Raw genomic sequence first — 15729 nt, forward strand, 5'->3', positions numbered from 1 at the left:
CTTATCAATTGGATTTTGTACCTACAAATGATTTAATTGATTCTTATGCTGTCACGTAAGCCAAATTGACATCCTAACTAAGTGACACATTATAAGTCTCTTTTGTAATTAGTACAAAATATAAGTTCCAACTTTTTAAATGATTTTTCAATTAATATACATGGATTATTAATCTCACCAAGGCTTTGCATCTATCTAATTTATCGTAAAAGCAACAAAAAAAATTACATGCATGCATCCGACAATGCGAAAGTAGGTGTCCAAGTGGTGCTTCAAATGATGATATTGTACATGACAATATATTACTTGTAATTTTTTCATGTGTTTATTTGAATAAATAATCATTATCTTAAAATATTTTACAGTTTAATCTAGCCAAAGTGATGCTAATGGAAGATCCAAAATACAAATCAGGCTGGAAGTTTGATCATGTTTGGAATATTATTAAAATTTTTGAGAAATTTCAAGATCAAGACACTCATGCTAGACAAGTAAGAAATCCATGTGGTTTTGGATATACATCTTCTGAATCAGAAAATCCTACTCCTGATTCTGCTGCACAAGCATCTCCAGGTTTGTCTTCATTTTCTCTAAATTTAGATGACAGTGAAGATGTTACTGATGGGACTTCATCTCAGAGACCAATTGGAGTGAAAAAGTCTAAGTTAAAAAGAAAATGTGATGATCAAACATCTATCGTCATCAATACTTTAAAAGAAGGAAACAAACGACTTTTGGAGCAACTAGAAAAGACAACTGCACAAAGAGAATACCACTTGAAGATTCAAAGTCAGAATTATGCCTTAAAAGAACTAAAGGAGGAGAACAAAATTTTATTTCGAGATTTAGCTTCCATTCAAGATCTAAATATTCGTGCATATGTTCAAGCTGAACAAACACGGATTTTACAGAAAAAGGGCTACACAACACCAAGATCAAGGAACTCCTCATGCATCTACCACATTCAGTCAATATTTTAATGATTTTGGTGGATCTGAAAATAACCTACCTGATTATTAAGTTATTTTCATCAATATTGTATTAAGTTTGTCTTATGTTTAGAGTTGTTAAATGTTGTATTAAGTTTGTTGTATTTTTTTTTAACTTTGTATTAGTTATGTATCTCAATGGTATTGTTTTCTATTTTATTTTTTTAATTATATAGTATAATTTATAAAATTATAAATTATAAATTATATTTTAATAATTAATTATTGGTAATTCTATTTTAAGAAGTTTAATCAGTATACATATTGGGTATAAAGTTATAAAAGTTATGTTTAGTGTTAATGTTTTGTTTATGCATAAAATAAAGATTGTCATAAAATAAATGATCATTATGTAAATAAAAAAAGCTTGACATCAAAATGAGGTTGTGAATAGTGTTCCCTTAAATTTGATGGAATACTGTTCATATATTCATTTTTTCCTTCAAAATGATGTACCATTGGAGATGAGTTTTCCTCATTTTTTGATATTTTCTCTCATTTTGATGCATAATTGGAGATGCTCTTAGACTATATACAATGGTTTCAAGATTCAACACCCTCCACATCATCTTTTAATACTCAATGTCATATTCTCTTTCTTACCCATCATCATTCAACACACATTCAATTTTTATCCACTACAATGGTCTTGTTGAATAAAATTCAACATTCTATTTTATTAATTAATAATTATTTTTTCTATATCCAAATTAAATAAACTTAGTCTCTATTTATAGATAATTTAAAAAGATAAATTTTAGTATACGAAATAAAAATAAATTATTTAATTTATAATGAAATTAATTAGTTTTAAATAACTAAGAGAATATCAAAATATCAAAAATCTTTAGAAAGTGACATGTATCGTCGGTGGTCCCCACTTTCTTCTTATTCAACATGTTGAATCTTTTCAACACCAATTAATCTACATCAATTTTAACACCCTCATTATAGGGATTCAACTGTTGAATCTTTTATTCAACACCCCCATTGTACATAATCTTACAAGTGTGTATGCACCCTCCGCGTTTACATCACGTGACGCAGTAGTCTTAGAGCCTGACTGGTTCAAACGCAGTGGTTGCGGTTGTGGTTGCAGGAGTTTGTGGATGCGGGCGGTTGCGGTTTCTAACAGTTTTAAGAAATTTGTACGACTGGTACTGCGGTTAAAAATTGGTGTGTTTGCGGGTGACTTATGACTGGTTAACTACCAAATGCGGTAACTGTCAAATAATAAATTAACAATATTTACATTTAATATAATTATAAAAATATCAAAAATCATAGAATTATAATAAATATAAAATTTATATTTAGAAAGTTATAATTTTAATTTTTGAAAATTTATTGAAATTGTTTTTATTATAAAATTTTATAATATTAATTAAAATATAATAGATATATTTTAATATTTTCATAATTTCAATTTTAAAATTTTTATTAAATATTTTACTTTTGTAGATATATATTTTTTTTTTTAAAGAAAAAAATTTTGCCCTCCCGCAACCACCCGCAACCGCAAACGCTAGCTGGAGCCAGCTTTTGAATTTATGAGATTCGGAGCGGTTTGAAACGTTTTAAAGCGATTTGAGTGATTGTTGCAACCCACCGACAACTGCTATCAACCACAAAAGCTACGTTTGCGGGTGGTAGCGGGAAAACCAGTCGCCCCCTTAATCAAACACTGAAAATTAAAGAGTTAACATTCCTCCTTCTCATTACTGTCTCCCGAAATGGTACACAAGGGAGATACATTGTACAATGTACCAAAAGTTACTAATGAAGTTATGATTATTGACACTATTTTATCATAAAGATGAATCATTGTCTGAATGCAATTTTTTTAAATTACTAAGAAGTTATGGGCCTAAACTCATAATTCATCTGTATCCAAATCACAACCGATAATATTAGTCTTGTTTGAAGTGCATTCAGATCTTATACTATAGATTTCATCTATAATATTTTCAATTTAACTAACTTGGTAAAAAAAAGACAAGTTTAAATAGAGTAGGACACAAAAAATCAACTATTTATATTAAGATCTACTGGTTTCTTTAAAATTATTTAATAAAATAAATTAGAGTTTGATACGTGCACCAGCACGGATGTTTATTTTAATAAAATAAATATATAAATTCTCTACAACACAAAAATGTAATAGTTTCACAAACATGCATTCATATGATGTTTGTTAGATTTGTAATATATAATATTTGTAATAGATAGAAGATTTTTAATTGTGTGTAATTTGTTGATTTCTCATATTGCGGTTGGATACAAAGCCAATTAAAATAATATATTATATAGCATATTTATGAATTACTATTTTTAAACTATAGTAAGCATTTTTGATATATTTAGTTATAAACTAAAATACCAATTATTATGTTTATGCATATGAATAAATCTATATTTTCAAAATTAAATGTATTTTTGTTTTAATAAGATAGATAGATAAGTATCTAAGTTTTTATATGCCAAATAAATTCCACTTCCATGTTTATTTTTGAGAGAATATTAAATTGAAATTTATTTGTTGTATCTTATAATTTATATATATGTGTAAATTATACTAATCATCACATTATTATATAAAGTGTGATTATACTAATCATCACATTATTTAACATATATTAAAAATAACTTTATATGTTTTAATAAAAACATATATAGTTGATATTTTGTATGTGAAACGAAATAATAACATACATGAATGTATAACATTCAAATAAATTTGTTAAGTTTTATTGTAAAATTTGATTACAGTATAATCGGAAGTTTTGTACGTTTGGTTAGTGAATAATCTAACAAAATAAATTATTTGTGGTTAACTAACTAAGTTTGGATAGGGAAGAATCTAACCAAATAAATAATTAGTTTTATGATTTTTATTTAATTTTCCAAAATTTTATTTAATTTTTATTTATTTATTAATTAAATATCTTTTTGAAAAAATAAAGACAGACACACCATCGTTTTTACCTGCACAACTAGTCAATTTTTTTATTTAATGAACAAATAAGTTAGGTTAGAGGTCTTTTTCTGATATAAATATCATTTTGAAATTTAAAGATGCTAATAGAAAAAATTCAAGGTATAAAATATGAGTAAATACCACTTTCATGGTTCTCATGCTATTTTCCCTTACATATGTTCTCAATGAATAAAAAAGATTTGGTTAGAGAATATTCCGACTAGAGATTAATCGTGAGTTTAGTATGTTTAATAAGTTTTATATTTGGATAGAGAATAGTGAAACAAAATAAACTATTTATGGTTAATTAATTATTAATTATTTAATTTAATGGCACAAGTTGTAATTATTAAAATGAAAAAGAACTATTTCTTAAAGATATTTTAGTTTTAGTAGTGTAGATTAAAATCTAAGAAAAATGTTTACCATAATCAACCAAATCTAAAATGAATTTTTTTTTTCAATTGAGAGTAGTGACATATCAAAAAAGGGAATCAAGAGGAAGAAGAGGGGAAACAAGAAAACAGTGTTAAGAAACAAATAAGTCAATAAAGCTTGACTGAGAGATTAATAGATTGATGCATATCCACTTGTTTTTATCCCTTCAATCATTCTCTCTTTACTCCCAAAGGCCATTATACTCGTAAAGCTCCAACCTTTAGATCTCCTCTCACTCGAACACTCCGCTCTTCTCCTTCCTCCTCCGCTTCAAATTCCCCCCAGATTCGTGGAGAATTCGAATTGCCCTCATCGTAATTCACATGTGTTCCGCTTAAAAATCCAATCTTTTTACAAAATCGAAGAGCACGACATGGATCAGAACTCTCACGACCGTCCGACGGCGGAGGCAGGGCTGCAACTCAATTCTACGGAAAACCCATCACCGGGAAGATCGGTTCATTTCGCCGGAGGTGCAACCTCTAGCTCCACGAGCACTAGCTCGGGCACTGCTCTCGCCGTGGTTAAACCCGCCGCGAAGAAGCCGTCTAAAGACCGCCACACGAAAGTCGACGGCCGCGGCCGGAGAATCCGCATGCCGGCGTTGTGCGCCGCTAGAGTTTTCCAGTTGACGAGGGAGTTGGGTCATAAGTCAGACGGAGAGACGATCGAGTGGCTGCTCCAGCAAGCCGAGCCTGCTATCATCGCGTCCACGGGGACCGGAACGATTCCGGCGAATTTCTCGACTTTAAACGCTACTTTACGCGGCGGCGGCGGTTCGACCATCTTCGCTCAGTCGTCGAAGTCTTCTCCTTTTCACAGCACCGGGATGTCTCTGTATGAAGATAGTAACGGTACTAACGGATCATCCTCCTCCGCCGCGAAGTTGTTAAACGCAGCAACAGCCGCTCAGAACGCCGCCGTTTTTGGGTTTCACCATCAGGGCTACCAGCCGATAATGTCGGCGGAGAGGAATCCGCCGACTTTGGGGAAGCCTTATAGAGAGGATTACTTCAAGGAGTCGGAACCAAGTGGGAGTTCTCAGAAACCGGGTCAGTTTCAGGAGCAAGAGATGGGTCCGGGTCCTGGTATGGGCCGTGGGACGGCGAATGTGGTGCCTCAACCTATGTGGGCGGTGGCTCCTGGGACTACGAACGGAGGAAGCGCGTTCTGGATGCTTCCTATGAGTGGCTCGGGTGGGCGGGAACAGATGCAGCAGCAGCCGGGTCATCAGATGTGGGCATTTAATCCGGGGAGTTATCCGGTTGGGACAGGGCGGGTTGTGACTGCACCGATGGGGTCAATGATGTTGGGAGGTCAGCAGCTAGGATTAGGAGTGGCTGAGGGAAACATGGCGGCCGCAATGCGTGGAAGTAGAGGCGGCGGCGGCGACGGTTTGGCGATGACGCTAGACCAACACCAGCATCAGCATCACCAGCAGCATCAAGAGCCAAATCAAAGTCAAGCTAGTGAAAATGGTGGTGATGACAAGAAGTGAACAAACGCACCTCTTGAACATTTTGGTGACCACACTGGCGGGTAGGAGGATGCTGCTGGCGATCAATGATTCCAATTGTAAAACATGTTTTGGCAGTTTAATGCTGCCATGCCTGAGAGATTTGAATGAGGAATATGGTGAAACATATGTGGGTTTAAGCTCTTGAACAGATTTGTCATATCATGTGTGATTTTTTTTGTGCTTTCTTGATTTTAGTTTTTTTCTTCTTGTGATTGTGCTTTTGATTGATAGATATGTGAATATGTTGGATTTTTTTGGGGTTTTGGGTGATCTTTTAATGGTTTCATACAGATCACACAAGGGTAGCTCGAACTGAACAACATTCAGACAGAAGCACCCGAATCCAAATTAAAAAAATACATAATTGTCGGATTATAATTATTCCAGCGTCAAACAGCCAGCAAAGGATGAAGAAACAGAAAAGAAATGACAAATACTTGTAGCTAAGATCCATAAGAAGCAAGAAACATTCTCTCTTGCAGAAAGAGAAAAGTTTGATAACTCATACAAATTTATTGAAGCAGAGAGACTCGAGTAAATTCAACCAGAAGCGGTCTTCCTCTGCTGGAAGACAACAGCAAAGATGGGAACACCAACACCGATGCTGAAAGCGGTGAAGACAGCGAGAGACATCTTGAGACCTTGGAACTTCATGCGGTCCAAATTGTACATGTGCTTGGCGTGGAGGTAGTAAGGCTCGTCATGGCCATGTCCTCCGCTCATCTTCTTAGCTCCAGTTGAGTGGAAGCTTCTGCTCACTGTTGAACAAAGAAAGTCAAAGCAATGCGTATAGTTCAAGTAGCTTTGCATTATGTTCTATTTATTAAGATATAATCATTTGAGGTTACAAGCGAAATTCAATTTCCAAAATTCGACGTTTGATAAGGTAAAACACTCAAAGCAATCGAAAATTAATCATGTTGAAGCACTCTGCGGCTAATCAGAAACATCAAAATCCCAACAGCGTATTCGATTTCTGGGCAACAATCGAAACCCTAGAAAAGGGGAAAAAGAAAGACAACTGAAACCAATCCAAGGAGATGGGGTACTAACCAGATCTGGAGACTGACGATTCGGATGAAGCTATGAGCCTTGAGACAGATCTGATGCCGGTGTTCAACGCCATGATCAGAGTTGATGGAGAAGCGGATAAAAGCTCAACGACGGCGAACTTGTTGGAGTGATTTTTTCAATGTTCACGATATAAGGAAATGCTTAGACTGGAATAGAGCGTCGTCACACGTGCGATCGACATTTTATTTTGGGCCCGGCCAGGCCCATTTATTCTCTTTTTTTTTTTTTTTTGTAACACGGCCCATTTATTCTCATAACGCCTTTCTTGACTAGTCTTATTAGATATGCAAAGCTCTAGTGTCGTCGGAGTAGTTGACATCACACCTCAGACTGAAAACTCAGTTCTCCGCCATTTATGAATTTTAAGTCTCAGGCTCAACGAGTACATCTCTCTCTTCTTTATTACAAAACGAGTAACTAATCACTAATGTGTTTTCTTACATCAACAGGAAAAAGAAGATGTTAAATACATTGTTAAAGGCATGTGATGTTATATGTTACTTGTGGCTCTAAGAGCTTACGAAGACGACGCAGCTGCTAGAAAGCTTTACTCAAACGCTGGTTACATCGTGACTGAGTCTGATCCACCCTGGGACCTCCACTAGGATAGCAAAGAAAACGTCACAATCGCATTCCTTAGGCGTTTTAGGTTTTTGTAGTTCTTGATGTATATTTGCTTAGCCATGATAAGGATAATACATAAATTGTACCGATCAATAGTGACAGTAAATGAAAACTGAAGAGTTTCAGACCATCAAAAATTTCAAGAAACAACATATCTAATATAAGTGTCCAGACATTAAGCTTCTCTACACAAAAGGGTTATAACTAACCAAACAAACAAAACATTGTTTCTACATCTAAGAGGGAAACAAAAGCCGACCATACATACCTATTGACATTCGGACATGCTCCTTCAGAGCAAAGAAAAAAACAGCGTCTGTGGACAGTCTATCTATGCAGACGGTCTGGTTAAGAGCGACATGGCCTTTCTGAAATCAAGAGACTCGAGTTCTAATCCCGGGACATGCTTGCCTTCTGGTCCCATCCAGAGACCTCCCTTTTGAGGAGGTATCAGCAACGGAGACTGACTGTTGCCCTTCTCTTGCGATGTTTCTTGCTTTTTCTTCACAAACTCAAAGAACTCAGCAACCTGGCGTGCATACCTTTCACCAATACCAATCAAGAATCCATCTGTAAGATTAAGGAATCTATTATGGTGACATTAATAGTAGTGAGAACTTACTGTCTCTTTGCTTCAATATCTCGGCTGAAGTCAATGTTTGGTTCACAGTCCAAAACCAAAGCAGGGACCTGTTAAAAACCAAAGGAACCAGTCTTAATCAAAATCTATCTTCAGACCTTTAATACAAAAAAAAAATGCAATAACGTTACCTTCTGGATGCTAGAATGCATATGGTTTCCTTCCAAGTAAAACACACGGTCTTTTATATCCGGATGCAGAGAGTTGTTATCCATCTGTAAAGACGGTTTACTAACAGACAGTACCCCATGGTTCCCACTCTCAAACGGTAAGAGCCAGCTCTCATGCTTCTCGTGCAAATCCTGGAGGTACTTCAGCGAGACTCCACCTTCTTCCGCTCGTTTCCTCAGCATCATCCTCTTGTGGCAAGTGTCCGGACTCGCCCTCAAGTATATGAACCCATCAGGAACAAGCCCAGGTAAAGCAGAGACAACCGGATCAAACCAAGAATCATATATGCTTATCTCCATCTCGTTCATCCACTTCGCCTCATGAACCGCCCTCACAAACACCATTCTGTCACTGAAGACGCTCCTCTCCATCAACCTGAGAGGCTTAACCCCAGAAGCAGACTCTTTCTCCTGCATCAGGCGCGTGACGAACACGTAGTTCTGGAAAGTGTAAGCGTACCTCTGAGGCTCTGAGTAGAAAGCGTCTAGTATATTGAAGTGGTCTGGTCCAACGTCTTGCCACTTGTCAACCGGCTCGGGAACTATCTCAACGAGGTCACGCAGCTCGATAGTCTCGTTAGCTATTCTTTGAAGAAAAGTTGATTTGCCTACACTAATGTTCCCTTCGACACAAAACGTCAAACGCTTCTTGGGGTTCGCATTAGGGTCCTTGAGCTCTGAGTCTACGCTCTCTTTGATGAACGTTGTGATGCTCTCCGCGTGGTTCCTGTGAATAATCCCAACAGAGCTACGGAGATAATCAACCATCTTGTCGCTTGCCTTCCAGAACTGAAATTAAAAAGTAAAGTCAGCAACTTTTTTTATTAGAACGAAGTAGAAGTTTTCAAAGACCTTATCTTTGTAGAGCTTCTTGAGCTCTGCGACATCTCCGATACCGTTATCAACAAGCTTCCTCTGGTTCCTCAGACCCACGCCAGGAATCTTCAGTAAATCTGGATTGCCGTCACAGCTTCCGTTAGAGCTCCGTCTATTTCGACGGCTCATCCTCATTGGCTTATCATCTTCTCCTCCGTCAGAGTCGTCTTCAACCACTGCGTTAACAGAGCTAAGACCTCCGTTTGATTCGGAGTGGAACAACTGGTTTCTTCGACTAGTACTATGGATTCTCCCGTTAACTGAGCACCGGAAAGAGGCTGAGAACGGTAGCGACGCCGCTCTGAGGACACGGGTTTTCTGTAGAATCCCGGAGAGAACGGCACCGTTTGTAGAAACAGAGCATGCCGTGGTCGGCATAGTGGAGGTAGAGAAAGGTCTGGGGGTGGAACAGAGAGATGGGTTTTTGAAGGAGGTCTTACACCTTGGAGAGAGGAGACTAGGTATGGCGATGGGTTGTGTAGAGATAAGACTACCGGCGAAGGAGGTAACCGGAGCAGAGAGAAGAGGTGTTGAGCAGGTTGTAGTCTTGTACAGAATCTTCTGCATCGTTTCGTTACCCGAGCATTTCACATCCGTAGCTGCTTTCACTTGTAGTTGAAACTATGGTAACGTAAGAAAGCGGAGATGGTGAATCGAGAAACCCTAGTTTCAGAGAAGAGAGAGAGAGAGAGCTTTCGTGTGGGTTTTGACAGAGGAGAGGAGGGAGAGAGAGAGATAGAATCGTCTAGGGTTCGGTTTTGTTTTGTTAATTCGGTTTTGCAAAATGTTAACTGAGCTAACCGGAGTTAATTCGGTTCGGTTCGGTTTAATTAAGTAAACGATATAAATAGCCATTGTTTAGCTCGCTATTTCATCTTCTAGAGTTTGCGGCGTGTGATGCAGACGAACCCTGATCATCGTGTAGAAAATCAAAGCGAGATGGCGGAAGAAGCAGCTAACGTCGACGCCAAGCCATCGAAACCCAAGGACATACGTCACTACCTCTGCCAGTATTGCGGAATCAGCAGATCGAAAAAGTATCTCATCACTTCACACATCAATTCTCATCATAAGGTTTCCATCTCCCTCCTCCCTTTCTCTCTCTAAGCCTTTAGTGTGTAGAGTTCATGAGTTGACGCGTTTCGTTTGTTTTGGGCACTTCTCCTTGTTTATTTTTAGATGGAAGTTGAAATGGAAAGAGATGAAGAAGCTTGCGAGGTTGATGAAGAAGAGGTCTCTGGTAAACACACTTGCCAGGAGTGTGGTGCTGAGTTCAAGAAACCTGCTCACTTGAAGCAGCATATGCAGAGCCACTCGCTCGAGGTATGCATCCTCGTGGAGACAGAGAAGCTCGTGGGCTTGCTTAGTTCTGATTGTTTTTCTAAAAGTTTACACCTTTGCAGGAAATGAATGTTCTTTTTGTTTAATAACAAAAGGTCTTACTCATGTTATTGCGTGAGGCATTGGATCCCAAAAGAGTGAACTCCAAAATGCGAGGCTACATGTTATGGACTAGTATCAGGCTGGGAGACCTCCTGAGAAGCTCCTGCTAGTTTGCCTCGGTCACGCTAAAGGTTTGAAATTTGTTGTTCAGTAGCTTGTTTTTTTTGCTGCTCATTGCTTCTGGAGTTTGGTTTCTTTTATTGGATTTTGTTTCTGATTGTATTGGTTTACTCGTTGTGCAGAGACCTTTTGAGTGCTATGTGGATGATTGTACTTCTAGTTATAGGAGGAAGGATCATCTCAATAGGCATCTTCTTACTCATAAAGGGAAGCTATTTAAGTGCCCAGTGGAGAATTGCAAGAGTGAGTTCTCAGTACATGGCAACATCAGTAGGCATGTTAAGAAGTTTCATAGTAAGGACGATGGTAACAAGGACGATACTGGTAATAGTAAAAAGGAAGATACTGGTAATGGAGATTCTCATCACTCGGAATCTTCAACTGGCCAAAAGAAGCTTGTCTGCAAAGAAAAAGGGTGTGGAAAGGCCTTTAAGTATCCGTCACAGTTACAGAAGCATCAGGATTCTCATGGTAAGTGTCCGATTCTACTCTCATAGAGGCACTACTTCTGCTTACTGCCAGTTTTCAAGTCTCTAAAGGGTACTTATGGATTTTACATTTGCAGTGAAATTGGACTCTATTGAGGCTTTTTGTTCGGAGCCTGGATGTATGAAGTACTTCACAAACGAGGAATGTCTCAAGGCACACATACGATCCTACCATCAGCACATCAACTGCGAGATATGCGGCTCTAAGCATTTGAAAAAGAACATCAAGAGACATCTACGGACTCATGAAGAAGACTCATCATCACCGGGAGAGTTCAAGTGTGAAGTTGAGGGGTGCTCTTCAACATTCTCAAAGGTAAAGAAACACTTAAACGCAAATCAAGCACTGTTTTCAAGTCCTAGATTATTAACCATCCTCATTATTTACAGGCTTCTAATCTTCGGAAGCACTTGAAAGCAGTGCACGAGGATATCAGACCCTTTGTATGTGGCTTTTCAGGCTGTGCCAAGAGATTTGCTTACAAACATGTCAGAAACAACCACGAGAAATCCGGGAGCCACATATACACCTGCGTAAGTTCAGTCCCCAACTTGTTTTTGTTACAAACTCGAAAGAGGCTAGAATCTCACATGGAAGTTGATTGATGGTTTCAGGGTGATTTTGTTGAAGCTGATGAAGATTTCACATCAAGACCAAGAGGTGGAGTCAAGAGAAAGCATGTTACAGCTGAAATGCTGATAAGGAAGAGGGTCATGCCTCCTCAGTTTGATTCACAAGAACACGAGACTTGCTAGTTTACACGGTTTAGGCAGATATGGTTTTAACTCTGTGTAAAGTTTGTGTTTTATTTGTCTGTAGGAGAACATATAGATCAATAGTAGTAATAGTAAGTGTAAAAGATAAGGTTATAGGATAAAGATCGACACTTTAAGTCAAATCTCTCAACTCTTTTTCGTCCTCATATTCATTTCAAAGTTCAAAGAATTTCAAGTATTCGGTCAAAGTAAACTAAACTTGACTAATCAACCATGCAAAAGTCAATGGTGCAGCTAAATAATTCATTTTTTTTTCTAAGCTTCTATATATATATGCTTTGAGAATATAATTACAATCACATTGGAAAGCATGGCTACATACAAGATTTGGCTGATGTCTCTCATGATCACAGGTATAGTTCTTGTTAACTACATACATATAAGTATATAACAATCAGAATTTGATATTACTTCTTGTTTCAAAAATTCCATTTAGGAGCGATTCTAGCAGATGTAATCCCTGGAGTTACTATAACAAAGACAGCGATCGCTTGTCCTCTCTATTGCTTGGAAGTAGAGTACATGACATGTCCTTCCTCTGGGGACGAGAAGCTGCCTCCGAGATGCAACTGTTGTCTTGCTCCCAAAGACTGTACTCTCCATCTCTCTGGTTCTACTTCTATCCATTGTACCAAATGATTTTAGAAACAAGTGTGAAGGCCTGATGAAATCCCATCCACTCATCCCAGTGTTCTATTTCATCTGTTCTGTAATCTCCTTTTTTCTTCTTCTTGCTTCTTTCTCAAACTTTAGCATCAAACGCTTACATGTAATGGATATAAAAAGAGCTTGTGAGTGAGTATCTATTGTAAGTTTGGCTGTTATATCGAGTATGTTAAAAACCTTAAAGAGTTCTACGTTGTGACCAGGTCCCAACTTTGTGATTATAAAAACGAAACCCTAATTATGCTAATGGTAAGATAAAAAAGTGCACAGCTCCTGCAGTAACTAGAACCACAGTAGTAATGGTTTTTTTAATACTTTTTGAATTTGTATTTATTTATTAAGTTAATTTATTTTAATAGAAATTAGGACCAATAACGAAATCAAAGCCATAAATTAAGAAAATGACCATAACAAAATAATGGTTGTATATTTATAAGATATTTGTCATTTTAACTTTCATCACTATTTCCTCTTATTTTAATTTACTTTTAACCTCTAAAAAAATATTTATTCAAATTTTTAGTAATTTATGAAAACATAGATATTTTCTTTCTAATGCATATTTTAAAATTTTAAAAACAGGTATACATTTATAAAAATTAATGTTATGTTTTCACTGATATTGGGTACATTCCCAAACAAGTCCCCATTACGTGGTTCCTTCTAACTAATACGATTGTTTCGGGCGATGTGGCAAAACCGCAAGACAAAGTGCGCCTCGTCGAGCGGTCGAGAAGTTTACTTTCACGAAGAAGCGACACGTGCAAAGACGTGGCGATACGTGTCATTCAAAAGTTAAAAGAAAAATAAAATGTTTGTTGCGGTTTCACATCCTCCCAAAGTGTTTATAAGTTTATTACCCGTAGTGGCAGTTCAGATTTGATGATGTAGTAAGCAACTTGCAAGTACAATGACGAATCTGTTGGCTTTGTGTCTTGTCTTCAGCACTTTATTTGCGGCGGAAGTATGGTCTCCGAGCCCAGCCGTGACCACTCAACAGACTGTGGTGTCGGAGGACGACGTCATCGTCAAAGATGGCCACCGCGTTGTGGTGGTTGAGTACGACCGCGACGGGAAAACCAATACGAGAGTCTCCATCTCGCCGCCGTCGGCAGATGAGGGAGAACAAAAACAAGAAGTAGAGAAGGAAACTACGTTGTTTAGACACGCTAAAGAGAAAGCGAAAGAAACGGCGTCGTATTTTCCAAACGTTGGTCAAGGCATCTCGCAGCCGGTTGTGACGGAGGAGGCGCGTGATCACCACGCGACGGCTGGGGAAGTCATATGCGACGCGTTCGGTAAGTGCAGGCAGAAGATCGCGAGTGTTGTTGGCCGGGCTAAAGACCGAGCATCTGATAGGGTAGATGATGTCGGAGAGAAGATCTCTGATGCCGGAGATGCTGCGGCGGGTAAAGCTTACGACGTGAAGGAGACGGTTGCACGTGGGGCACGTGACATAGAGGAAACGGTTACTGATAAAGCCGGCTATGCTAAGGAGAAGGTAGGAGAGACGGCACATGATGTGAAGGAGGGTATGGCCCATAAAGCTCATGATGTTAGAGATAAAGTTACCAAAAAGGCTCACAACGTGAAGGAGACCATGGCCCATAAAGCCCATGAGTCGAAGGAGAGGGTGAAAGATGAAGTGAGAGACAAGGCTCACGAACTCAAGGAGAAGGCGGCTCACAAGTCCCATAACGCGTGGGAGAGAGTTAAGTTGGCGGCGCGTGGATTGGGGTCAGCAACGGCGAAGGCGCTGAGTCCTACTAAGGTAGCAAGCGTGGTGGGGCTGACTGCAATTGCGGCTGCGTTTGGGACTAGCGTGTGGGTGACGTTTGTGTCGAGCTACGTGTTGGCCTCAGTGTTGGGGAGGCAGCAGTTCGGGGTTGTTCAGAGCAAGCTGTATCCTGTCTACTTCAAGGCAACATCTGTTGGAATCTTGGTGGGTTTGCTTGGTCACGTGCTTAGCAGGCGTCGGAAGCTGCTCACTGACGCTACGGAGATGTGGCAAGGCGTGAACCTTTTGTCCGCCTTCTTTATGATTGAGGCCAATAAGTCATTTGTGGAGCCACGTGCCACCAAGGTATATCTACACTTCCTTAGCCAGTTTGTCTTAGTAATATAGTAAAGTGATGTTAGTCTAGTGATCAGATCATTATGTTGTTTTGGGTTATATATATATTTGTTGTGGATAGGCGATGTTTGAGAGGATGAAGGCGGAAAAAGAAGAAGGAAGAGGAGGAGGAGGAGGAGAGAGAACGAGTGAGCAAGAAGTAAGGAGGAAACTGGAGAAGCTTAGCGAGAGGCTGAGCAAGCTCAACACATACTCCTCTTGGTTAAACATAATGATGCTCATGTCTCTAACCTGGCACTTTGTTTATCTCGGCCAGAGACTAGGCGCTGCTTGTTGATGCATATGGCTTTGATAATTTGTTTCAAGTGTGTGCATCTCCTGGTCCTAAACCTAACTTCTTTTGTCGTTGTGGTTGTTGTTTTCTGACGTACTTCTTACGGTGTCGTAGTTTAATGTTGTGTTGTTTAATGTCATATGTAGATATGTCTTGTTATTAGGTCATGCCTTCACTTTTGAATTAGACGGTTGTTTTTTTTGCCTGTACATATACAAAATTTTATGGTAACGTAGGCTAAACCTTTTTTTTTTTTTTGTCAACCAGATTTCATTAAAAGCCCAAAGGCACAAGTGTACAAGGAAGATAAATAAATAAAATAAGGCCCACATATATTGCAAATACAACTAAGCCCAGTAAGATGATGATCTAAGATAATGAATCCGATCATCTCACGCATCCCTTATCCTTGTGTCTGCCCAACACGTGTTGAAACACGTGTTTCTCTTGCAAAGCGGAAGCTTCAGCCACCGTCATCTGCCACCGAAAGGATGCTCCGCCGAGATCACCTCTGAAACAA

The 15729-nt window shown here is 38.6% G+C and overlaps 6 protein-coding genes across 6 annotated transcripts; 4 read left to right on the forward strand and 2 right to left on the reverse strand.

The window, feature by feature from the left end:
- Nucleotides 1-4453: 4453 nt before the first annotated feature.
- Nucleotides 4454-6174, forward strand: LOC103852745 (transcription factor TCP22). The gene has a single exon (XM_009129642.3). The coding sequence runs from the start codon at nucleotides 4778-4780 to the stop codon at nucleotides 5900-5902; it is 1125 nt and encodes a 374-aa protein (XP_009127890.1). The 5' UTR covers nucleotides 4454-4777; the 3' UTR covers nucleotides 5903-6174.
- A 44-nt stretch (nucleotides 6175-6218) lies between these two features.
- On the reverse strand, nucleotides 6219-7195 carry LOC103852746. Its single transcript, XM_009129643.3, has 2 exons — nucleotides 6977-7195; nucleotides 6219-6681 (listed from the first exon to the last, which is right to left on the reverse strand). Exons 1-2 carry the CDS (start codon nucleotides 7047-7049, stop codon nucleotides 6464-6466), a joined length of 291 nt encoding a protein of 96 aa, XP_009127891.1. The 5' UTR covers nucleotides 7050-7195; the 3' UTR covers nucleotides 6219-6463.
- A 506-nt stretch (nucleotides 7196-7701) lies between these two features.
- LOC103852747 lies at nucleotides 7702-10047 on the reverse strand. Its single transcript, XM_009129644.3, has 4 exons — nucleotides 9284-10047; nucleotides 8393-9220; nucleotides 8244-8311; nucleotides 7702-8163 (listed from the first exon to the last, which is right to left on the reverse strand). Exons 1-4 carry the CDS (start codon nucleotides 9872-9874, stop codon nucleotides 7953-7955), a joined length of 1698 nt encoding a protein of 565 aa, XP_009127892.1. The 5' UTR covers nucleotides 9875-10047; the 3' UTR covers nucleotides 7702-7952.
- A 76-nt stretch (nucleotides 10048-10123) lies between these two features.
- LOC103852749 (transcription factor IIIA) lies at nucleotides 10124-12283 on the forward strand. Its single transcript, XM_009129645.3, has 6 exons — nucleotides 10124-10381; nucleotides 10487-10630; nucleotides 10993-11341; nucleotides 11436-11674; nucleotides 11749-11892; nucleotides 11974-12283. The coding sequence occupies exons 1-6, from the start codon at nucleotides 10205-10207 to the stop codon at nucleotides 12112-12114; spliced, it is 1194 nt and encodes a 397-aa protein (XP_009127893.1). The 5' UTR covers nucleotides 10124-10204; the 3' UTR covers nucleotides 12115-12283.
- Nucleotides 12284-12356: 73 nt separating this feature from the next.
- On the forward strand, nucleotides 12357-13048 carry LOC103852750 (proteinase inhibitor PSI-1.2). The gene is made up of 2 exons (XM_009129646.3): nucleotides 12357-12488; nucleotides 12572-13048. Exons 1-2 carry the CDS (start codon nucleotides 12446-12448, stop codon nucleotides 12772-12774), a joined length of 246 nt encoding a protein of 81 aa, XP_009127894.1. The 5' UTR covers nucleotides 12357-12445; the 3' UTR covers nucleotides 12775-13048.
- Nucleotides 13049-13630: 582 nt separating this feature from the next.
- Nucleotides 13631-15418, forward strand: LOC103852751. The gene is made up of 2 exons (XM_009129647.3): nucleotides 13631-14884; nucleotides 14997-15418. The coding sequence occupies exons 1-2, from the start codon at nucleotides 13712-13714 to the stop codon at nucleotides 15210-15212; spliced, it is 1389 nt and encodes a 462-aa protein (XP_009127895.1). The 5' UTR covers nucleotides 13631-13711; the 3' UTR covers nucleotides 15213-15418.
- The last annotated feature ends 311 nt before the right edge of the window (nucleotides 15419-15729 follow it).

This window comes from Brassica rapa, chromosome A02 (genome assembly GCF_000309985.2).
Source record: "Brassica rapa cultivar Chiifu-401-42 chromosome A02, CAAS_Brap_v3.01, whole genome shotgun sequence".
Taxonomy (NCBI): Eukaryota; Viridiplantae; Streptophyta; class Magnoliopsida; order Brassicales; family Brassicaceae; genus Brassica; species Brassica rapa.

Coding starts and splice junctions, on each gene's coding strand:
- LOC103852745 (XM_009129642.3), top strand. CDS start 4,778: ATGGATCAGAACTCTCACGACCGTCCGACGGCGGAGGCAGGGCTGCAA.
- LOC103852746 (XM_009129643.3), bottom strand. CDS start 7,049: ATGGCGTTGAACACCGGCATCAGATCTGTCTCAAGGCTCATAGCTTCA. Junction 6,682..6,976: donor ATCGTCAGTCTCCAGATCTG/GTTAGTACCCCA, acceptor TTTGTTCAACAG/TGAGCAGAAGCTTCCACTCA.
- LOC103852747 (XM_009129644.3), bottom strand. CDS start 9,874: ATGCAGAAGATTCTGTACAAGACTACAACCTGCTCAACACCTCTTCTC. Junction 8,312..8,392: donor TGCATTCTAGCATCCAGAAG/GTAACGTTATTG, acceptor GGTTTTTAACAG/GTCCCTGCTTTGGTTTTGGA. Junction 8,164..8,243: donor GATATTGAAGCAAAGAGACA/GTAAGTTCTCAC, acceptor TATTGGTGAAAG/GTATGCACGCCAGGTTGCTG.
- LOC103852749 (XM_009129645.3), top strand. CDS start 10,205: ATGCAGACGAACCCTGATCATCGTGTAGAAAATCAAAGCGAGATGGCG. Junction 10,631..10,992: donor TGCAGAGCCACTCGCTCGAG/GTATGCATCCTC, acceptor CTCGTTGTGCAG/AGACCTTTTGAGTGCTATGT. Junction 11,893..11,973: donor GGAGCCACATATACACCTGC/GTAAGTTCAGTC, acceptor TGATGGTTTCAG/GGTGATTTTGTTGAAGCTGA.
- LOC103852750 (XM_009129646.3), top strand. CDS start 12,446: ATGGCTACATACAAGATTTGGCTGATGTCTCTCATGATCACAG. Junction 12,489..12,571: donor GATGTCTCTCATGATCACAG/GTATAGTTCTTG, acceptor AATTCCATTTAG/GAGCGATTCTAGCAGATGTA.
- LOC103852751 (XM_009129647.3), top strand. CDS start 13,712: ATGACGAATCTGTTGGCTTTGTGTCTTGTCTTCAGCACTTTATTTGCG. Junction 14,885..14,996: donor TGGAGCCACGTGCCACCAAG/GTATATCTACAC, acceptor TGTTGTGGATAG/GCGATGTTTGAGAGGATGAA.